Here is a 24137-nt window from a genome sequence, read left to right on the forward strand (position 1 = left end):
AAGCAGAACTGATCCAATGTCGCATTGGGTGGAGTTCTGGGTAAAATGTCTGCCATTGGTTTTTATGCAGGAATATTAACAACTGGAAACTGGTACACACAAATAACTATATAGGTATCTTCCTTCACAAAATGTAGAATCCAGGTAAAATTCAGTGAGATGTATCTCCTTTAAATAAACCTTAATGTTGAGCCCCAATTAAAAAGTAAAGCTTGGAAGCAAAGGACAGCTATCTTAAAATGCACTGGAACTAATCTCATCAAATTTTAAATAGGTCCAAACAATACAATTTACTGGCACAGGAGGAAACAAAAATGCAACCATGATGATACAGGCATGCACACTCCTGTTATTTCAAAGGGACAAGGATGTATCGACAAGAGCCTCCTTAACCAAATAATTTAACAAAATATGAGCTCCCAGACCAACAGAATAAAAACACTTACATACAAGGACAGATTATTCTTTAAAAAAAAAAGTTTGATGTATTTTGAGGATCTTAGCAAATCACCTTAAAATTACAATGTGACCCGCCTCCAACCTCCACGACGGCTAATCTCGGGCGGGTCGGCCGATTTCCTGACACCTTTAGGGGCTTGATTGGGTCTTCTGCGGTCCCTCACGCGAGGGAGTCGCCGCCTCAGCCTCTGCCCGGCTTCAGGCCGCCACTTTTAAAGCCCGACCAAAGACCCAAAAAATGGGCAAAAAGGGAAAAAATCCCCGCCCATGAAGGGTGAAAAGTCGGTTGGGTGGTGTTTTAGCTGGTGTTAATAGCATGCAGATGTAGACAACTGTAAGTAAGTAAGAACAGATGTCTCAATTGACCCCGTTGCTTGCAGTGAACAGAGACTCCAAAGGATTTGCTCTGGGATGCCAAGGAGAATGGCAAATCTTGCACTTACTGGATCATTTATTGCACTAACAGTCAATAAACAATATGCATCTCAATCAAACTGTTATTAGTAAATACAATTTTAAAAGAAGCATCTGCATGCCCATACCAAGCTTATGTTGAAAGCAAACTTTAGCCACCAATATTAAGATAAAAGGAAGCCCCTTCTGAAGCCAGGTGACTGCAGCCTTGAGCTCTGAAAGTGCCGGGGCAGGAGTTCCAGGGTCATCGCTGCCATCTTCTGTATTTCCATGGCGATCACCAGAAACATGTAACAGGGAGGAACGATGGTGGCTGTGGTGATAATGATGATGCCGATGGCGATGATGGTACTGCATATTCTCTGTGCGAATGGCTCCCTCTTCCTGTGGGGTCATCTGAATAAACACATCTCCACTTCCAACTGATGCACTGAGAGAAGACCCCAAAACTAGACCAGACGGGAATGAAGTGGCAGTTATTGGGCCTGACTGCAGACCTGTCAAACCAGAAAACATCTGTTGAGATGATGGGCTTTCAGGTTTGAGTCCTTCAAAAACACCGTTCTCATCCACACTAGTCTCTGAACCAACGGTCTGACTCCTTGTCCTAAAAGAGAAAATGAGCCAAGTTCACAAATTACACTGCAGTTAAAAGCTGTGTCTAAAACTGTAAGTATAATGGTATCAAATATCCCTCCTGTAAATATCAGGGCCTGGATGTCAATTGTTAAAAATGTTGAAACTGATATCAAAGAGAACACAAAGAAATCCAAAAAACACATAATATAATGCATGCTGATCTTCTGTGAACTTACTCCAAAGCTATTACATCTCTTCTTAAGTGATGAAAAGTGAACTATGCTTAAACCAAAATGAATTTAAATAAAGCTGAAGTTTCATTAACAGCTGGGTCACATAAGATTCCATTTTCTAACTAAAGTTTCTAAACATAGGAAAATAATAATAAAATCTCCTCAAGTGGCCGTATGGCCTACTCCTGCTCCTATTTCCTATAAGCCAATACACAAGTGTTTGAAGATGCAACTGACAATATTGACACTTCTAGCCAACAGGTTGCACAAATAACTGGAGATACTTACCTTTCTGGTGGGATGTTGTCAGCATTGCTACTATGCCTTCTCTGCATCTTCTTCCAGTCCCTCTTAAATTGGAAAAAAAAATCTAAATGCAATGAAAAGTTGTTTAACTGACATAGCTAGTAAAGCAACGCACCGAAAGCAGGATCAACATTTATCTTCCTATATGACGAACGGCAAATTGGGCAGCTGCAGAAATGACGCACCACAAATAAGATAACACTGAATCCTTCTACCTTATGTTAAGACATCCTCTCAGGAGTTATCAAATAGCTGTTTTGCTGCGTTTGTCCGACTGAGGCCCAGTGAATACCACACTGGAATTAAGCATTACCTGCAGCCAGCAATACCCTGACCACTACAATTTAATGGTACGCCCGGTTTAACTCTTAATATTACATACAGACAACTTTGCATTAGCTCGTATCAAAGCATTGCGTTGTTGTAATTACATTACACGCCACGCAGTTAGGCATTAAGATCCCCCGCCAGTGCTACAGTCTCACCCCCATTCATTCCCTCCAGCCACAGGCACCATGACTGACAAGCCTTTGTTGTCAGCTCTTTGACCTCTCACACGCCATGACGTAGCACGCCACGTAAACTGGCGCTGGACAATTAATTGACAGTCGGCTACTCCATTCAGCACAGAGGACCGATCGCTCGGCGGGGACAATGGTCCAATCGGAGTACGGCAGAGGGGCGGGACTTCCGCTGGCAGATTGGTCGTTGCCGGAGAGGCGGCGGGCCAGGCGGACTCGAGCCGAGCGAATCGCTGGTCGGGCGCGATTTTCAGTCGCGGCGCCACTGGCTGGAGAACGCGATGTCTTGGGGCCGGTAGCGCGGATCGGTGGGCGGCGGGCCCGATGGTGCAGTGCATTTCTATGGTTTGGCGCAAGGTGCTGAGGAAGCGCTGGGTCCTCGCCGTGGTGTTCGGCCTCTCGCTCATCTACTTCCTGAGCAGCACCCTGAGACAGGTCAGTGCCCCCCTCCTCGGGACCCCCACCCTGAGACAGATCAGTGCCCCCCCTCCTCGGGACCCCACCCTGAGACAGGTCAGTGCCCCCCCCCCCCACTCGGGACCCCCACCCTGAGACAGGTCAGTGCCCCCCTCCTCGGGACCCCCACCCTGAGACAGGTCAGTGCCCCCCTCCTCGGGACCCCCACCCTGAGATAGGTCAGTGCCCCCCTCCTCGGGACCCCCACCCTGAGACAGATCAGTGCCCCCCCCCCCCCCCCGGGACCCCCACCCTGAGACAGGTCAGTGCCCCCGTCCTCGGGACCCCCACCCTGAGACAGGTCAGTGCCCCCGTCCTCGGCACCCCCACCCTGAGACAGGTCAGTGCCCCTGTCCTCGGGACCCCCACCCTGAGACAGGTCAGTGCCCCCCTCCTCGGGACCCCCACCCTGAGACAGGTCAGTGCCCCCCTCCTCGGGACCCCCACCCTGAGACAGGTCAGTGCCCCCCTCCTCGGGACCCCCACCCTGAGACAGGTCAGTGCCCCCGTCCTCGGGACCCCTACCCTGAGACAGGTCAGTGCCCCTGTCCCCGGGACCCCCACCCTGAGACAGGTCAGTGCCCCTGTCCCCGGGACCCCCACCCTGAGACAGGTCAGTGCCCCCGTCCTCGGGACCCCCACCCTGAGACAGGTCAGTGCCCCCGTCCTCGGGACCCCCACCCTGAGACAGGTCAGTGCCCCCGTCCTCGGGACCCCCACCCTGAGACAGGTCAGTGCCACCCCCCTTTTGACCCCCACCCTAAGACAGGTCAGTGCCTCCCTCCCCGGAGCCCCCACCCTGAGACAAGTCAGTGCCCCCCTCCCTGGGACCACCACCCTGAGACAGGTCAGTGCCCCCCTCCCTGGGACCCCCACACCAGGACAGGTCAATGCCCTCCCCCAAGACCACCACCCTGACACAGGTCAATGCTCCCCTCCCCGGGACCCCCACCCTGAGACAGGTCAGTGCCCCCCTCCCCAGGGCCCCCACCCTGAGACAGGTCAGTGCCCCCCTCCCCGGGGTCCCCACCCTGAGACAAGTCAGTGCCCCCCTCCCTGGGACCCCCACCCTGAGACAAGTCAGTGCCCCCTTCATCGGGACCACCACATCTGGGACACCCCCTCCCCAGGACTCCCACCCTGAGACAGGTCAATGCCCCCCTCCCCGAGACCCCCACCCTGAGACAGGTCAGTGCCCCCTCCCCCGGGGCCCCCACACTGAGACAGGTCAGTGCCCCCCCATCCCTGGGACCCCCATCCTGAGACAGGTCAATGGCCCCCTCCCCGGGACCCACACACCAGGACAGGTCAATGCCCTCCCCCAAGACCACCACACTGAGACAGGTCAGTGCCACCCCCCCCCCCCCTCGGGATCCCCACCCTGAGACAGGTCAATGACCCCCTCCCTGGGACCCCCATCCTGAGACAGGTCGGTGCCCCCCTCCCTAGGACCCCCACCCTGAGACAGGTCAATGCCCCCCTCCCCGAGACCCCCTCCCCCGGGGCCCCCACACTGGGACAGGTCAGTGCCCCCCATCCCTGGGACCCCCACCCTGAAACAGGTCAGTGCCCCCCCTCCCCAGGTCCCCCACCCTGAGAAAGGTCATTGCCCCCCTCCCCGGGACCCCCACCCTGAGACAGGTCAATGCCCCCCTCCCTGGGACCCCCACCCTGAGACAGGTCAGTGCCCCCCTCCCCGGGACCCCCACCCTGAGACAGGTCAGTGCGCCCTGGACCCTGAGACAGGAAAGTGCAGCCCCCATCCCGGACCCAGAGATTGGTCAGTGCCCCTCCCCGCAGACCCCGACACATCGTCAATGCTCTCCCGACCCCGAAACAGGTGGGTGCCCTCTTCCCTAAACAGTGCAACAGATATGTAGCCTCCCACCCGGACCCAGAGATTGGTCAATGTCCCCTCCCAGCCCCCACCCTGACAGTTCAATGATCTCCTGCCCCGTGAGAGGTCAGTGACCACCTTCTCTCTCTTCTCCCCCCCCCCCCCCGGGTACTTGAGACACGTCAGCACCCCTGTGCCCAATCTTCGGAACCCAAGACTGGACAGTGCCCCCCTCCCCTGTACACCGAGACAGGATAGTGACCTCCCCCTCAGATTGGTTCTTGGCTAATGCTCTTAAAAGTCGCACATTGGGCATGGCATCTTTTAGTTGAACGTTAAGCACATGTTTCCAGTTCGAACTGAGCTGGACATCACAAACACAGTCAGGAAGAGGGTGGATACCCCAGGAATGCCCAGAGAAAGAGTAGAATACCCGAGGCACATACAGGGGGACAGAGTGAGTGCAGAATACCCCAGGAACAGTGAGTGAGCACAGGGGGACCGAGGTGAAATGATAGAGTGAGAGCAGGATATCCCTAGTAGTCAGAGAGAGATTGTGCTCAGGATTCCTCAGACACAGTCAAAGAGGGAGGTTTTTTTAGAAGATTTGTCATGGATGGGGAGAGATAACAGGGTGAAGTGGGTTTGGGAGAGCAAAAAACAAAGAGGCTGAAAGGCAGTTTCTAATGGTGGAGCAGGAATGACCAGTAATTGGGGTCAGTATCTGACCTCGGCTGGCTACAGCAACAATAACTGACATACTTCAATGCATTTCACTCTTAAGAATGATCAACAGAAATTTATTTTTAACATTTTGTTAATATTGACAGCACTGGGAATAGGAACCAGACAAGTACAGCCTCCCAGTTTAAGGAGGAGACAGAAAATGTCCCAGCGATCAGTGCTGGGACCCCAACTATTTACAATCTATATTAATGAGTTGGAAGAAGGGACTGAGTGTAACATAGCCAAGTTTGCTGACGATACAAAGATGGGAGGAAAAGCAATGTGTGAGGAGGACACACAAAATCTGCAAAAGGACATAGACAGGCTAAGTGAGTGGGCAAAAATTTGGCAGATGGAGTATAATGTTGGAAAGTGTGAGGTCATGCATTTTGGCAGAAAAATCAAAGAGCAAGTTTTTATTTAAATTGAGAAAAATTGCAAAGTGCCGCAGTACAGCGGGACCTGGGGGTACTTGTGCATGAAACATAGAAACATAGAAAATAGGTGTAGGAGTCGGCCATTCGAGCCTGCACCGCCATTCAATGAGTTTATGGCTCAACATGCAACTTCAGTACACCATTCCTGCTTTCTCGCTGTACCCCTTGATCCCCTTAGTAGTAAGGACCACATCTAACTCCTTTTTGAATATATTTAGTGAATTGGCCTCAACAACTTTCTGTGGTAGAGAATTCCACCAGTTCACCACTCTCTGGGTGAAGAAGTTTCTCCTCATCTCGGTCCTAAATGGTTTACCCCTCATCCTTAGACTGTGACCCCTGGTTCTGGAATTCCCCAACATTGGGAACATTCTTCCTGCATCTAACCTGTCTTAAACCCGTCAGAATTTTAAACGTTTCTATGAGATCCCCTCTCATTCTTCTGAACTCCAGTGAATACAAGCCCAGTTGATCCAGTCTTTCTTGATATGTCAGTCCTGCCATCCCGGGAATCAGTCTGGTGAACCTTCGCTGCACTCCCTTAATAGCAAGAATGTCCTTCCTCAAGTTAGGAGACCAAAACTGTACATAATACTCCAGGCCCTGTACAACTGTAGTAACACCTCCCTGCCCCTGTACTCAAATCCCCTCGCTATGAAGGCCAACATGCCATTTGCTTTCTTAACCGCCTGCTGTACCTGCATGCCAACTTTCAATGACTGATGTACCATGACACCCAGGTCTCGTTGCTCCTCCCCTTTTCCTAATCTGTCACCATTCAGATAATAGTCTGTCTCTCTGTTTTTACCACCAAAGTGGATAACCTCACATTTATCCACATTATACTTCATCTGCCATGCATTTGCCCACTCACCTAACCTATCCAAGTCACTCTGCAGCCTCATAGCATCCTCTTCGCAGCTCACACTGCCACCCAACTTAGTGTCATCCGCAAATTTGGAGATACTACAATTAATCCCCTCGTCTAAATCATTAATGTGCAATGTAAACAGCTGGGGCCCCAGCACAGAACCTTGCAGTACCCCACTAGTCACTGCCTGCCATTCTGAAAAGTACCCATTTACTCCTACTCTTTGCTTCCTGTCTGCCAACCAGCTCGGAATCCACGTCAGCACACTACCCCCAATCCCATGTGCTTTAACTTTGCACATTAATCTCTTGTGTGGGACCTTGTCGAAAGCCTTCTGAAAGTCCAAATACACCACATCAACTGGTTCTCCCTTGTCCACTCTACTGGAAACATCCTCAAAAAATTCCAGAAGATTTGTCAAGCATGATTTCCCTTTCACAAATCCATGCTGACTTGGACCTATCATGTCACCTCTTTCCAAATGCGCTGCTATGACATCCTTAATAATTGATTCCATCATTTTACCCACTACCGATGTCAGGCTGACCGGTCTATAATTCCCTGTTTTCTCTCTCCCTCCTTTTTTAAAAAGTGGTGTTACATTGGCTACCCTCCACTCCATAGGAACTGATCCCAGAGTCTTTGGAATGTTGGAAAATGACTGTCAATGCATCCGCTATTTCCAAGGCCACCTCCTTAAGTACTCTGGGATGCAGTCCATCAGGCCCTGGGGATTTATCAGCCTTCAATCTCATCAATTTCCCCAACACAATTTCCCGACTAATAAGGATTTCCCTCAGTTCCTCCTTCTTACTAGACCCTCTGACCCCTTTTATATCCGGAAGGTTGTTTGTGTCCTCCTTAGTGAATACCGAACCAAAGTACTTGTTCAATTGGTCTGCCATTTCTTTGTTCCCCGTTATGACTTCCCCTGATTCTGACTGCAGGGGACCTATGTTTGTCTTTACTAACCTTTTTCTCTTTACATATCTATAGAAGCTTTTGCAGTCCGTCTTAATGTTCCCTGCAAGCTTCCTCTCGTACTCTATTTTCCCTGCCCTAATCAAACCCTTTGTCCTCCTCTGCTGAGTTCTAAATTTCTCCCAGTCCCCGGGTTCGCTGCTATTTCTGGCCAATTTGTATGCCACTTCCTTGGCTTTAATACTATCCCTGATTTCCCTTGATAGCCACAGTTGAGCCACCTTCCCTTTTTTAGTTTTACGCCAGAGAGGGATGTACAATTGTTGTAGTTCATCCATGCGGTCTCTAAATGTCTACCATTGCCCATCCACTGTCAATCCCTTAAGTATCATTCGCCAATCTATCCTAGCCAATTCACGCCTCATACCTTCAAAGTTACCCTTCTTTAAGTTCTGGACCATGAAACACAAAAGCATAGTTTGCAGGTACAGCAAGTGATCAGGAAGGCCAATGGAATTTGGCCTTTATTGCAAAGGGGATGGAGTATCAAAGCAGGGAAGTCTTGCTACAGTTATACAACGTTTTGGTGAGGCCACACCTGGAATACTGTGTGCAGTTTTGGTTTCCATATTTACAAAAGGATATACTTGCTTTGGAGGCAGTTCAGAGAAGGTTCACTAGGTTGATTCTGGGGATGAGGGGGTTGACTTATGAGGAAAGGTTGAGTAGGTTGGGCCTTTACTCATTGGTGTTCAGAAGAATGAGAGGCGATCTTATCGAAACATATAAGATTATGAGGGGGCTTGACAAGGTGGATGCAGAGAAGATGTTTCCACTGATGGGGGAGACTAGAACTAGAGGGCAGGATCTTAGAATAAAGGGCAGCCCATTTAAAACAGATGAGGAGAAATTTCTTCTCTGAGGGTTGTAAATCTGTGGAATTCGCTGCCTCAGAGCTGTGGAAGCTGGGACGTTGAATAAATTTAAGACAGAAATAGACAGTTTCTTAAACGATAAGGGGTTATGGGAAGTGGGTGGGAAAGTGGAGCTGAGTCCATGATCAGATCAACCATGATCTTAATGAATGATGGTACACCTTTGAGGAGCCATATGGCCTACTCCTGTTCCTATTTCTTATGTTCTTATAACACAAGATTCTGAGTGGAGGTGAAAGAGAGTGTACAGAAGTTCCCCTGTTGGAGGCAGGGGAGAGAGGGGGAGTAACAGGCCCTCCTAGTAGAGGAAAATAAGTTTCTGAGCCAGGGCAGAAGTCAATCAAGAGAGAGAGAGACTAATGGCCATTTGTGGTAGATTACAAAGTGTAGCAGAGGCTCCTGTGCTGGGGTAGACTGTAATAGAAGCTTTTGGAATACTGGGAGAAGTCCAGTTGAAACCAAGTTGAGATTGGCCATATTCCTTTGATATAAAGCCAGTGGAGAAGGGATGAGAAAGGAAATGGCAAAATAAAGGCAGATTCTCGATAGCATGAAGAGGGATCCAAAATAGAAGTGTCTTAAAGACTGCAGATTTAAGGGATTGGATAGAAATACTGAGTATCAGTACAATGTCAAATGGATCTTCATATCAGTCCTCACAGTGAGAATTTGGCTCAGTTGTTTGCACCCTTGAGTCAGAAAGTTGGGGTTCAAGCTTTACTCCAGGATTTGGGACATAATCTAGCCTGACAATTCAGTACAATACTAAAGGATGTTGGATGAGCTGTTAAACCGATGCCTTGTCAGCTTGTCCAGGTGGGTTAAGTGCACATTAGAGATCTCACAGCAACATATGGAACAGAGCTGGGAGTTCTCTGGTATCCTGACCAATATTTTTCCCTCAATCAATGCTAGTTGCAAAAAGGCTCCTCCATTCAGCTACATAACAACAGTGACTTGTATTTTGGCCTCTTGTGCATCCCCCACTCTCTTTGCCCCACTATTGGCAGCCGTGCCTTCAGCTGTCCGCCCTATGCTCTGGAAATCTCTCCGTACGCCTGCACACCTCTCTCCTTTAAGACCCTCCTTAAAACCCACCACCTCTTTGACCAAGCTTTTGGTCACCCCATCTCAGTATCTCCTTTGGCTCGGCATCGATTTTTATCTGATTGGGCTTCTGTGAAGCACCTTTGGACATTTTTCAATGTCAGAAGGCTCTATATAAATGCAAGTTGATGTTTTGGGATGTTTCTGAGAAATGTGATTGAAGCATTCTATAAAGGCACGGTTTAATTAATAAATAGTCGAGCCAAATTCCAGATCAGTCATTCTTATCCAAACAGTATAGAGAGCGCAGTAAAGTAAGTTGTGAAAGAAAGACAACCTCAAATATCTCCAAGGCACCCAGGGTTAGATGCAGGTCCACCTAGAATACTGAAAAAAATGAGAGTTTAAATAGGCCAGGTTTCAGATAACATTTTTGTGAACTGCCAAGGATGACGAAAGCCATTTCTCGTATTGAAAAGAAAGAAGTGATGCAGAATCTGTAAGCTATACCAGTGAGCATGATATCTGATTGGGGGAACATGTTTGAAAGTATATTTTGGGATACAAACCGTACTCGTGAACACCATAGAGGTAACCAAGGGTTTGGAAATATCTTGTGCCTTGCTAATGTACCGGAATTCTTTTGAGAGACTGTGGAGCTGAACTTGTTTTAATTGGAGAGAAAAAATGAGCCTTGAGAGCATAATCCAGATCTTTAGAATCCTGAGAAGCATAGATAATGTTGAAATAGAGAACATTGTTTCTAAGTTAATAAGCCTCAAGCAAGATCTGAGATGAGAAGTGATGTATATGCAGAACAGAATGCCACTGATGGCAACTGATGCAGTCAATCAACTCCTTCAGAAGGAACTGAACAAATATCTGGCTAGAAACAGCTTTGAATGTTAGAGTTAAATATGCACCAAGATGATCAAATTCTCACAATGGTTCCATTGCTGCAAGGAAAGGGGAGAGTTTGCCTGTGGATGGCAGCATTTAGGTTTGAATAATGTGGAGTTTTGGTTGATTGCCTTTGGGGATTGAGCAGTATTTCTGCAGAACTTTACTCAGAAGAATAAATAGTTTGGTTACAGGCCACAGCAGGGTGATTTATACATGCTTACTGGAAGTGAGTGAGTTTAATGGGTTGAATGTCATTCTGTGCTATATGTTTTTATCTACTCAGTTTGGGATCAGTTGCATTGGAGCTGTTATCCTAGAGGTAAGAGAACAGAGTTCAGTGCCTGACAGTCATGATTTGAACAGAAAGAAAGGCCTGAACAGTTTACAACTTGGGCAGAAGGGCAGAGTTTCCTTTGCTTTTTGATCATTAAGAACTATATTTGTGAATACAGGGTGTCAGAATGTCACGAACAAGAAAAAGTAGTTAAAGTTCACATTGTACATAGTTCATTAACGGTTGCACACTTGACTTCACCTTTTTTACCAGCATATTTGGTAGCACATACTAATGGGACAGTTGAAGACTTTTTTATTCATTCATGGGATGTGGACGTTGCTCCCAAGGCCAGCATTTATTGCCCATTCCTAATTACCCTTAAGAAGGTGGTAGTGAGCTGCCACCTTGAACCGCTGCAGTCCTTGTGGTGAAGGTAGTTCCACAGTGCGATTAGGGAGGAAATTCCAGGATTTTGATCCAGTGACGATGAAGGCAAGGCAATATATTTTCAAATCAGGATATTGTGTGACTTGGAGGGGAACTTGCAGATGGTAGTGTTCCCATGTGCCTGCTGCCCTTGTCCTTCTATGCGGTAGAGGTCGTGGGTTTGGGAGGTGCTGTGAACGAAGCCTTGGCAAATTGCTGCAGTGCATCTTGTAGATGGGTACATACTGCAGCCATGGTGCACTGGTGGTGGAGAAAGGGAATGTTTAAAGTGGTGGATGGGGTGCCAATCAAGCGGACTGCTTTGTCCTGGATGGTGCTGAGCATCTTGAGTGTTGCTGGAGCTGCACACATCCAGGCAAGTGGAGAGCATTCCATCACATTCTTGACTTGTGCCTTGTAGATGGTGGAAAGGCTTTGGGGAGTCAGAAGGTGAGACACTCGCCGCAGAATACCCAGCCTCTGACCTGCTCTTGTATTTATGTGGCTGGTTCAGCTAAGTTTCCGGTCAGTGGTTGACCCCCCCCCAGGATGTTGATGGTGGGGGGTTCAGCGATGGTAATCCTGTTTGATCTGATGTACTTGTTGGTGGCAAAATTAGATGAATATGGCACAAAATCACCTAAATTATTTGGAAGCCAAGGTTAATGTTTGGTGAAGTAGTATTATGAATAGAGAACACACACATGCGCAGCAAATTAGAGCATGCAATCTTGACAGTCACATAGGTATAGCTACATGTAAACTATGTGGGTGATGTCCAATCCTAAACTGAAACTATACAATTTGTTGTGCATTATCTGTTTTCCAGTTAAACCAAGGGGAAGATTTCCTCTTCTGTGCTCGATGTAGTGAAATCATAAATGGGATTATGGGCTCAATTTTTCCCAGTTATTTCCGCTGACATTTTGGCGTGTGCCGTTTTTTTGGCCTAACTTAAAATATCCAAGTTTCCCCAAAGATTGTGTGCCAGTGTAACTCAGTTACTTACGTTTTTTTAAAAAATTTTTTACCTCACGGGGGCGTAACCTGCCACCCGCACCAATTCTGGCCATTTAAACAAGTTTGGCAAGCTCCGATTTACTCCAGTTTTTCTTAGGACGGCGAATGTGACTGCTGTGGAAAAGCCTTCTGAGCAGTCAAGAAAATCAGCGCAACAGATGCAGTTCCACGGCCCGGACAGCAGCAGCGGAGAGGAGCGAGAGTGGGAGAGGAGAGAGTGGGGAAGGCCTTGTGCCCAGGGTTAGGAATGGCAACCAGCACCGTTAGGGGAGGGAAGCCTTTCCGACAGAGTTAGAGGAGCAGCAAGCGACATCGGGAGGAGGGACACCCTTCAGCCAGGGTGTGCAGCGGGTACCGGCATCGGGAGGCCCTTCGGCCATAGAAACATAGAAAATAGGTGCAGGAGTAGGCCATCCGGCCCTTTGAGCCTGCACCACCATTCAATAAGATTATGGCTGATCATTCCTTCAGTACCCCGTTCCTGCTTTCTCTCCATACCCCTTGATCCCTTTAGCCACAAGGGCCATATCTAACTCCCTCTTGAATATATCCAATGAACTGGCATCAACAACTCTCTGCGATAGGGAATTCCACAGGTTAACAACTCTGAGTGAAGAAGTTCCTCTTCATCTCAGTCCTAAATGGCCTACCCCTTATCCTACGACTATGTCCCCTGGTTCTGGACTTCCCCAACATCGGGAACATTCTTCCTGCATCTAACCTGTCCAGTCCCGTCAGAATTTTATTTGTTTCTATGAGATCCCCTCTCATCCTTCTAAACTCCAGTGAATACAGGCCCAGTCGATCCAGTCTCTCCTCATATGTCAGTCCTGCCATCTCAGGAATCAGTCTGGTGAACCTCCGCTGCACTCCCTCAATAGCAAGAACGTCCTTCCTCAGATTAGGGGACTAAAACTGAACACAATATTCCAGGTGGGGCCTCACCAAGGCCCTGTACAACTGCAGTAAGACTTCCTTGCTCCTATACTCAAATCCCCTTGCTATGAAGGCCAACATACCATTTGCCTTCTTCACCGCCTGCTGTACTTGCATGCCAACCTTCAGTGACTGATGAATCATGACACCCAGGTCTCGCTGCACCTCCCCTTTTCATAATCTGCCACCATTCAGATAATATTCTGCCTTTGTGTTTTTGCCCCCAAAGTGGATAACCTAATTTATCCACATTATACTGCATCTGCCATGTATTTGCCCACTCGCCTAACCTATCCAAAGCATCCTGCAGCCTCTTAGCGTCCTCCTCACAGCTCACACCGCCACCCAGTTTAGTGTTATCTGCAAACTTGGAGATATTACACTCAATTCCATCATCCAGATCATTAATATAGCCAGGGCTAGTAGCGGGTACCGGGAGGATGAGGCCCTTCGACCAGGGCTAGCAGTGGGTACTGGCATCGGGAGGCCCTTCGGCCAGGGCTATTAGCGGGTGCCGGCATTGATACCGGCACCTGGCGCCGGGAGATCTTTCGGCCAGGGTTAGGAGCGGCACCAGGAGGGGGGGCGGATAGATTTTTGGCATAAACTCTTTAACAATTTAATGCTGGTAAGCAGATGCAATGTGTATGGTGCTTGTGCAGGTTGCTGTGAGCTGGTCAGAATGTGTTGTATGTGTCACTTTCCGGCCTCAACCTGCAGTGTGTCCCTGGTTAACCTAGCAACCCAATCTTTTTGGCACAGATCTTAGGATCCACCCCCAAAGCTAAAGGACAGGCAAGGCAGCGCTAAAATGAACAATTCAAACAGGAAAAGTTGGATTTTTTTTGGCGTAGTTGGGCCCCCAGAAAATGTATGTAGCTCTTCAACTATGCCAAAAAACAGCTTTGAGGAAAATTGAGCCCTATAACTGGTGTACACAAAAAAATCCCACATTTTAAAGTTGAATATCCTGCCTTTTTTTTAAGCTGTTTGTAACTATGGCATATATTCTTTGAAATCTATCATATCCTAATTCTATATTTTCTGTCCTTCAAATAATTGTTTTACTTCTGCCTTAATTTTTCAACAGTATGATTTAGCTGCCACCGTTGTGTGCAATTAAGCAACTAGCACAAGAGTGGATGGGGTGGCTCACCCTTGTGATTTCTTATTTAAACGTATACCTCTCTCACTTCTCTGGGGAAGTGTCGCTTAATGCTGAGACCGATATTGGGAATGTGCGATGTGGAGAATTATGGGGTGTATTCTGCCAGTCTGGTGTAGCATGGTGAAGTCACCAACCATCTGAACTATCCCCATTTCATTATTTTGCTGTGCAGCATCTATTGCTAAAGGAAAGGACTTGCACTTATATAGTGCCTCAGGCTGTCCCAAAGCGCTTTACAACTAATGAGATACTTTTGTAGTGCAGCCAATTTGTGCATAGCAAGGTCCCACAAACAGCAGTGAGATACATGGCTATATAATCTGTTTTTAATGATGTTGGTTAAGAGATAAATATTTGTCAGGACACTGGGAGAACTCTTGCTCTTCATCGAATTGTGCCATGGGAACCTTTACATCCATCTGAGTGGGCACACATCCTTGGTTCAACATCTCATCCGAAAGATGGCACCTTTGACAGTGCAGCACTTCCTCAGTACTACACTGGAGCGTCAGCCTTGATTACATGCTCAAGTCTCGGGACTGGCACTTGAACCTACAACCTTCTGACTCAGAGGTGAGAGTGCTACTCCTGATCCAAGGCTGGCATTACCTTTGCAATGAAAACAGTCTAAAACAAAAAGGCGGTATAATTCAAAATGGACTGGAAGATGGTATGGACTCGCTTAATCTATTTGACCATAACCAATGCAAGAACATTTTCAAAGATTGCGAAATAGTGGTCTGAGAAGGAGGCCGCTCTATTATATAGTTCAACAATTCCCTCTCCAAATGCAGTGAATCAAGTAGATCTTTCCAAAGAGCTGAATGTAGTTAAAGTTTAGGAAGGTGTATACAGTCAGCCTAGCTCTTGGAGGGGAATGTATTAAGGGTTTTTATTTATAAGGTGGAGACTTTTTGGCTTGCAGTGTCTGTGGTGTGATGCTGTCTGAAAAATGAATCCATTCACCTTGAACTTGAAATTAAGTTCATGGGCTTTTGCAGACAGTTTAGCCCATAATGCATATGCAGTAGGATAAACACTTTTTTGACGAGGAAGTCAAGTTGTGGTAAATTACAGAAAAAGAAAACTAGGTCTTAATAAAAAAATTATTCCAGGAAAACTGACTCATCCAGTCTGAAAGAAAAATGGATTTATGGAATTTGATAATGAGGCTGTCGCATGTGTTGTTGCATCTCCGCTGCCTGTGAAATGGGACAGGCTGCAGGTGGGTGGGAGGGTAGTGCAGCCTTAAGCCTATGTATTATTTCGAGTTATTTGCCCACGAGAGTGCTTGGAAGCTGCAGCTGAGAGTGAATGCTGAGGTGCTTGGTTTTACCCATGCATGGTGCATAAGAGACTGATCTGGTCACTGGTATTAAGCTCAAAACCGTTGCTTCTGAAATCCTGAATGCTGCACCCATTAAAATATATTAAAAACAAATATACTTTGGTTATATTTGGTTATTTCAACAAGAACTTGATAACAGAAGGAGTGAGACCAGTTATTAAGAGGTTATGGGGAGCGGGCGGGGAAGTGGAGCTGAGTCCATGATCTTATTGAATGGTGGAGCAGGCTCGAGGGGCCATATGGAACTCCTGTTCCTATTTCTTATGTTCTTATGTTGTGAAGTCTTGATTGGATTTATTTGCACCTTATTTGAAAACAAAGTCATCAAAATTAGATTGGCTCCTCCCGTTTCAAAATGAATGGTGTATGAGTGTATGTCCAATTTAAATGCAGTAGTCATACTGTACAAATGGAGCTACCATAGCTAGAATAAAGGTAACATACCATTAAAGATTCTGGCAAGAAAATTGTGAATATCTGTCCACTGGGTTTGTATTTTCATTGTAATTGGTTGTGAAAATTAATGTATCAAGTGCCCAAACATTTGCAAAACATGAATCATGGTAATAGCTAAAGCTCTTAATGAGTCCTTTAATCATCTGTAGTATTTAAGAAAGGTTTTTAATTAAAATTGTCATCTATTCAGACTGGCATTTTTATTATCTGTTGTATACGTAACAGATGTTTAAAATTCCTCATCCTGACCAGACAATTAGTTGACTTGTTAACACATTGGTGGTGTACTATATAACCACTTAACTGTCATGTTAGATTTCAGGATTTTTCTGTGGTTATGCAACATTAATTTAATTGTGTAAAGAAAATGGAAAGCGCTAAATTGGACAAAATATTTATTGCAATTTAGCTTTGCGATTTATTACAATAGTTGTAAATTGTGAATTTAAATCCTGCCGCCTCGTTCTACACAGAATTGTTTAGAGTCTTGTCACTTGGATTTCAGTGAAGTGTAATGAAAAGTTTTTGTTATGTTCACTTGAACTGTAATAAAACATCTAGCGGTACAGTTATAGATAGTCTTCCAAACTTAAATTGTGCTGAGAAATTACTTTGAGCTAGATAACACTGGGGTAAAGTGATGGTAGTGGATATGGAATTCTAATATCGGATTATTACAGATGTCCACCTTGGCTCAATGGTAGCACTCTTGCCTCTGAGTCAGGAGGTCATGGGTTCAAGCTCCACTCCAGGACTGTTAACCATGCATCATTTTGGTTAACATTCTAGGGCAGCACTGAGGGAGTGCTGTACTGTCAGAGCTGCTGTATTTCAGATGAAATGTTAAACTGAGGTCCTGTCTGCCTTCCCGGGTGGCAGTGAACGATCTCATGGCAATTTTCGAAGAAGAGTAGGGAAGTTCTCCCAGCGTCCTGGCCAACATTTATCACAAAATTGTTTAATTGGTCATTTATCGGTTTGCTGTTTGTGGGATCTTGCTGTGTGCAAATTGGCTGCTGCATTTCCCTCCATTATAAAAGTGACTGTGCTTCAAAATTACTGCATTAGTTGTGAAGTTCGTTGGGACATCCTGACGTTGTGTAAGACGCTATATAAATTTAAATCCTTTCCTTAAATTATTTCAGTTCAAGTGCAATGTTTCCTGTACCAGAATGCTAAATGAGCCTTGTGACAGCACTTGAGCTAATTAGATTATTTTAGCAAAGGTTACTGATGATAAGACAACGTGAGTACTAGGATTTTTTTTGTACTTGCTAAACTTTTTTTTTCTTCTTGCTCATTACATTCAGGAGGAAAGAACAGTGCTCGACCGAAACCTGTTGCAGCTTCGAGGTTCTGAGCGGCGAATCGTGTGGAAAGTGCGGTTTAACCTGGGGAACAGCAGCAGGCAGAACGCAGAGTGTCGAAACTCCATCCAGGGTAAACTGCTAATTACAGATGAACAAGGTGAGGAAATGTGCCATTACCTAGTTTCCATCTACCAGCACTTTCACTTCCTCATTCTCATTTAAATTCACTAGGCTGTTGATTAATAGTAGTATGATTTTTAATAAGAGTCGGTGCTCTTCTGAATAATGTGTACTCTATATCATAGTGACATTGTTTCTCATTTGAAATAAGCTGCACAACTCCTCAAATTTGCTGTGAGATCTCATACCATTGTTTCCCTTTTTACGCCATTTTATTGCAGGTTATGTGTGTGAGAGGAAAGACTTGCTTGTGAATGGCTGCTGCAGTGTAAACACACCTAGCACAAAGTTGTATGCATGTGACACCTGCCTGCCCAATGACTGCTGCAGTGTGTATGAGTACTGTGTCTCCTGTTGCCTACAGCCAAATAAGGTAAGAAAATGCTTCCCTCTTGCATGGTGCAAACATCTGGCATTTGACAGATTGAGATTGTCAAATTACAAAAAATTGCAACTATTAACATAAGAACATAAGAAATAGGAGCAGGAGTAGGCCACCTGACTCCTCGAGCCTGCTCCGCCATTTAATAAGATCATGGCTGATCTGATCATGGACTCAGCTCCACTTCCCTGCCTGCTCCCCATAACTCTTTATTCCATTATCGCTCAAAAATCTGTCTATCTCTGCCTTAAATATATTCAATGACCCAGCCTCCACAGCTCTCTGGGGCACAGAATCCCATAGATTGATATATATCTTTGTGTAATAATTCAAAATGTCAATAAATCTTTGTGTATTTCAACATGTAAAAGGAATTCTACAACTACCTCAGCTTCTAGGGTTAAATGAAGAATGATGGGAGGGGGCATAAACGTAAGCATGGACCTGTTGGGCCGAATGGCCTGTTTCTGTGCAGCTAATACTATGGGGTAAAATTTGGCCCTCCGGTTAAAACGGCGCACTGACTTTGTACTCCAAAAACGGTGCCGAAAATTTACCTCGGTTTTCTCCCCACTCCGTGGACCGTCATAGGCCTTGGCATGGCATGGCAAAAGCAGTTGCGGGGCGGGGGGGGGGGCTGGCGGGGCGGGGGTTGGAGCTACAACCCTGCACCGAAAACAGTGGAGTCTGCGCACATGCGCAGTAGCTCCTCGCCCTCCCAGCGCGTCTGCAGGCTGTGAGCCTGACCCGATGCTTGCCGCCCCTATCCCTGGCTGAAGGGACGACCCGATGCTCGCCGCCCCTATCTCTGGCCGAAGGGACGACTTGATACTCTTCAACAGCACTGCACTGGTAAAATATGCTGCACAACACAGAGCCATGGTTGAAGTAAGTTAGGGGTGCTAGCAAGAGTGGCATGTCTGTCAGATAAGTTCCCACGGAGTTCATGGAATCCTGTTGTTTAGAAGCACCAGCAGCCATAGTGAATCGCTTAGCAGAGTATGCACAATAAGTACGTTGGGACAATAAGTACAAGGAACTTTTTATAGCCTGTGGGAGGGGTAGCATTTTGTCTTTAATGAAAAGTCCAGTTCTGATGCAGTTAAACATATATCTGTCATATTAAATTCTGAATTTTCGTAACAAGCTAGCAGCATAGAGCGAGGCTAGTGGTGATCTGAAATGTTAATATGCTATCCAGAGATGGAGGTCATAGCTAGTCCAAAGACATGCTGGCATCAATGCTGCTTATTTTCAGTGAGAAACTGTCAGGTCAATCCATCATTTAACTAAATTTTTGGTGTCAATATGTTGAAATGGACTGAGCATTTTAGACTATAAAAGATAGTTTTCATTTAATGTTGATAGGATAGCCAATTTATGTGAACTAATGTATATTGTTTGGCCCAGCCTTGTGCCCTTGGTGACTTAAGTTTTATTTTTTATTGATTTATTTTTTATTTATTATTGATGGTTTTTATGCTTCTTTAATGTTGTTGTGAAGGTGTTTAGTGCTTTGCAAAGTCCTCTCATTGCCCTCCCCGCCCCCCCCATCTCTGGCTACCTGCGCTGATTTCATAACTCTCCAAGGGTTTTCTGTGTGACCATAAGTGGCCACATATGCTGGCCTAAGTTAGTTTGGAGCAACTATTAGCTGTCCAAACTGGCTTTAATGGCCAAAACAGGTGGCTGGTAACACCCTCTTTTGGGGAAAAAAAACTAAACTTAAAAAAAATCCTAACTAACTCGCTTACGCTGGTGCAAATTAAATGTGCAGAATGGGGATTTTTAAGATACTCCAGAAAAATCAAGTTGCTCCAAAATAACAGCAACTCCTGGGGAAATTTGGGCCCTATATGTATCTAATAGTTCAAAAATGCTTGCAGGATGTTCAGCCTGATCAAAATGTTATCTAGTTAATAATAGTGGTCAAGCATGAGAAAGTAGAAATATTGCATCCATCTGAATAGTTCATCCAGTAAGAGATTAATATTGCTTTGCAGGAATTGACCTGAAGAACTCTGCTTTAAAGTAACACTTGGATCAGACATTCATTGCAAACCAGAATACCATGCAAACAATTTTTTGAGATGAAATTAACTTTGATGTATGAAATTGACTCAATTTTGGATAATATTTATATTATATTGCTAACTGCATTAAAAATCTGTGTGGTTTCTCATCCTCAGCAACCTCTATTGGAACGTTTCCTGAATAGGGCTGCAGAAGCCTTCCAGAATCTGTTTACAGCAATTGAAGACCACTTCGAGCTCTGCCTGGCAAAGTGCAGAACATCATCTCAGGTTCGTAATGAGCAAATTTCAAATGACTGCAGAATTAGTGAGAACAACATACACTCAAAATAAATGTCATACATCATTCAGTTCCATTATATTTGCCATTATTTGAGCCATTTATTTGCAACCCCGTCCTACACTTATCACAATTCTACTTTATCATATCTGATGTGTGGGAAAGCAAGCTACTCTTTGGTAGTTGGACAACTATCTCGTGAGCTAACTTTTAGAAGAACTGCATTCAATTTTAAAAACTCAACCTTGCCAGAATATGCTGAATAACCTCTAATTTTCTTCTATGCCCATTTGTATATTCTGTAGAAAGATTCATATCCTGAAATTGAGCCCTGGACTGCTGAATACCATGTGACTCAGTTATTAGTATTGGCAGTATCCGACCCAATGTCAACCACGTCACCGGCTGAATATCACTATGCCTAGTGAGAATGTATAAGCTGTTCTTTTCTGTTTTACTTTCTGAGCTGATCCTTGCAACCTGCTCATAGCTTCACTGGTTGGAGGTATATGGTGCAAAACTTTGGTCTTCAAGGACTAATAATGTTGTTTGGTAACATTATTGCATAAGTACACATCGTGATATCATCCTCTTTCAAACTTTCCCTTTTCAGTATATTTTCCCATCTATTGATGCAATTTTCTCCCTTGCAGAGTGTTCAACATGAAAATAACTACAGAGATCCAGCCGCAAAGTATTGCTATGGAGAAGATCTGCCAGAGCTACTTCCACTTTAATCTATGTTGTTAAAATAGCCATCATGACCAAGGCATGTTCTGTTTGGACAAACTTTCACCGTGCAAGGATTGTAGAGGTTTTTTTTTAAATACGAGGAAACTGCAGTAACTTTGTTTTCTACATCATTATTTAATATTTATTTTGTTTTAACTTTTGAACTGTCTGGCAGCAATCAAGGCGACCAAATGCAAAAACAATACCCTTCCAAAATGTGTAATTAATACTGTGCTCAATATTGCAGCCTGAGTAGACTACTGCCAGCAACTAACGAATCATCTGCGACACTAATTACAGTTTATTTGCATATTTGGAAATTAATTTGAGCAAGATATGTAAATATATGCATATGTTTATCAAAATTAAGATGTACATAACACTTGATTTATGAACAGTTCAGACTTTCTGCCTGCTCGAATGTGATTTTAAGTCTTGCCAATTCATAAAGGAATATGATTATAAGATGGAACCATGTAGCTTTGTAGTCCAGTTTTGGATACCAGTGAAGCATGATATTTGATGCAGCAAAATGGAATTGTTTTAGTTAAATATAGGCTACAAAGATTGAGATTGCTTATATTAGGTTATCTCCAATCCCATCTAAATGATTAAATGTTGTGTTCTGGCCTTAATATTGGGAATATACCTTCAGTAAAGATGTGATATCCTGATGATCTACACAAACTAAAAATCAAAATGATTCAACATTTGTAAGCTCTGGCCGTTTCTGATGATGTCAGTGCTCCAAAGAATAACTTATCCATTAATCAATGAAAGATAAAGCAAAAGTTGAAAGGAACATTTTCTACAATCTAGATAAAACAAGAGAGAAAAATAAATATGTTTGAGTTTCCTGGCCACCTCTTTTATAAGGCAGTTGTACTGAGAGAAAGGAAGAAAAAAAACAGAAGTATTTAGATGGAGAAAGTAAGCCCCTTTGTTACAGTGACCTCAGTCTTTAAGAAAACAGTGTATCCTTCAATGAATACTTGAGGTTGAAAGGCATTAGTGATGCATTATTTTCTTTCATTTGAAAGAGTCTCCAGGCAGATGAGCCTGAGGTAAAGGACTAGTGAATAGAATATGCTAAAATATGTGAGAACATTTTTTGTTCGGTATGTTTATGTATAAATGACACATTGTAATGTAGAGAGCATCATCTTCCCGAGGGCTAAAGAATAAATCATGTGCTTTTATTTTTTGTTGTTTTATATTCGAGGTTTCTATTAACTTAACATAAGCTAACTTAATTTGTGTATGGGGATTGAATGCAAGTGTAACTGTGAGATGTATAAACATGTTTTGATGTCATAAAATGGAATAATATCCTAATAAAGAACAAATGTAGCAGGTAACATTTTTAACATTAACTCCCAATCAGACTCATTATTCAGTGACAGTTACTTTATTTCTTTCCTACCCCCAAGTTCCCAGGCTGAATTAACATCTATCATTAACCCAGAATGTTTAAGGATGATGCATTTCCACTGTAGCTACTGGTTTGAGACTGGTAGCTGCAGTTCAGATTTCAGCCAGACAGAATCATATTTGTGTTGCTGAGCTCCTGCATGGTTAGACTGCTGCCCAAGAGAGAGTGATCTCTACACTGGGCATTCTTCCAACAATGAGAGAATCTTTGCCCTCCAAACATTTAAGTTGAAGTCAGCTGGGTTTAAAAAGTCCCCAGAAGGTCCAACAGGCCTAACTTAGTGAACTAGGTTTGACACCTCACAACATTTACATGCCATACACTTGTCAAACCAAAACCAAGGGAGTCTCATTCTACTTCGCACTGGAGCAAAGTTAGCAAAGTGGAAATTACCACACCAATATGAAACCTGCAGTATAAATGCATCCCTCATGCCCACATCTCTGTATCTGTCCACTTCACACTCCAGGCTTTGCTTAACAGAAAATCAGTTTCTTCCAATCTCAGTACTCTCTATTCAAACACATATTCAAAACAGCAATTAAAAAAACAAGGTGAAATTCATTCTGATTAAGGATTTTTCTTATGGTGAAAGGTTTTGAAAGTACAGCCTACATTTGATAATACAATTGTTTTATTCCATATAAAGAATGAATTAACCAATAATTTGAATTAAGCAAGTGGGAATTTAGTGCTGAGAAAATTTGAATGATCAAATCATTTGAATTAAATGATTGAAGTAAGACAGCAGGAAGATACTGAGCCTAAATTTTAATACTTAAACAAATCTCACTGCAATGAGTTCTGATCTTATGCTGTCAAATTGGAAATGTGATAAAGGAAGAAGAAAAAAATGGACAGTCTGCTAACTTGCTATAACATTTTGTGATTTTTACCTACTTGGCCGAGTAAAGATTTTGGTTTAATTGATAGGATATTGCAGTGAGGTTAGATTTCAACTTATAAAGGGTTTCACTCCCAGAGATATACAAGCTACTTAAAATGTTTAGATTGGCTTCTGGTGAAATACCGAATGGCCCAGCCATTTCAGCCATCGTAAACAGCTTACTTCTGAATAATGCATCAGCGTTGAAACAATGGGAAGTAGATAAGCACATCAGAGTCATTTGCATCCCGACGCTGGCAATGGGTTTTCATTACAACTGGCAGGCTGTGACATTATACTGTTCATATATTTCATATAAAATATACCAATTTGTTTTTTTTAGAGTTAGCCTCATCCATTAGAATGCTTTTCAGTCAATCTAAAAACACAGGAGAATCAATGTGTGAGATCATAGTATCCACTCAGGAATGTGTTATGATCCTTGGGTCAAGCCATAGTTTAACTAGATATTGGGTAACATAGAAACATAGAAAATAGGTGCAGGAGCAGGCCATTCAGCCCTTCTAGCCTGCACCGCCATTCAATGAGTTCATGGCTGAACATGAAACTTCAGTACCCCCTTCCTGCTTTCACGCCATACCCCTTGATCCCCCGAGTTGTAAGGA

At 44.5% G+C, this 24137-nt stretch overlaps 2 protein-coding genes across 2 annotated transcripts in view; one reads left to right on the forward strand and one right to left on the reverse strand.

Annotated features, from left to right (window-relative positions):
• Positions 1-2558, reverse strand: part of rnft2 (ring finger protein, transmembrane 2) — a 40155-nt gene extending 37597 nt beyond the window's left edge. The window contains exons 1-3 of the mRNA XM_070887710.1: positions 2477-2558; positions 1974-2055; positions 1002-1480 (exon numbers count right to left, since the gene is read on the reverse strand). Of these exons, the coding sequence (XP_070743811.1) occupies positions 1002-1480; positions 1974-2055; positions 2477-2486 (571 nt within the window). The 5' untranslated portion in view covers positions 2487-2558. The remainder of the gene's footprint in view (positions 1-1001; positions 1481-1973; positions 2056-2476) is intronic.
• A 142-nt stretch (positions 2559-2700) lies between these two features.
• spring1 (SREBF pathway regulator in golgi 1) lies at positions 2701-22541 on the forward strand. Its single transcript, XM_070887709.1, has 5 exons — positions 2701-2947; positions 17587-17743; positions 17988-18139; positions 20338-20451; positions 21115-22541. The coding sequence occupies exons 1-5, from the start codon at positions 2837-2839 to the stop codon at positions 21196-21198; spliced, it is 618 nt and encodes a 205-aa protein (XP_070743810.1). The 5' UTR covers positions 2701-2836; the 3' UTR covers positions 21199-22541.
• Positions 22542-24137: the final 1596 nt, after the last annotated feature.

The sequence above is a fragment of the Pristiophorus japonicus genome, chromosome 8, assembly GCF_044704955.1.
Source record: "Pristiophorus japonicus isolate sPriJap1 chromosome 8, sPriJap1.hap1, whole genome shotgun sequence".
In the NCBI taxonomy this organism is placed as follows: Eukaryota; Metazoa; Chordata; class Chondrichthyes; family Pristiophoridae; genus Pristiophorus; species Pristiophorus japonicus.

Bases quoted from the DNA above. Each gene is read 5' to 3' on its own strand.
- spring1 (XM_070887709.1), top strand. From the start codon at position 2,837: ATGGTGCAGTGCATTTCTATGGTTTGGCGCAAGGTGCTGAGGAAGCGC. The intron at 18,140-20,337 runs GTAAGAAAATGC...TCTCATCCTCAG, and splicing joins GTTGCCTACAGCCAAATAAG to CAACCTCTATTGGAACGTTT. The intron at 20,452-21,114 runs GTTCGTAATGAG...TCTCCCTTGCAG, and splicing joins AGTGCAGAACATCATCTCAG to AGTGTTCAACATGAAAATAA.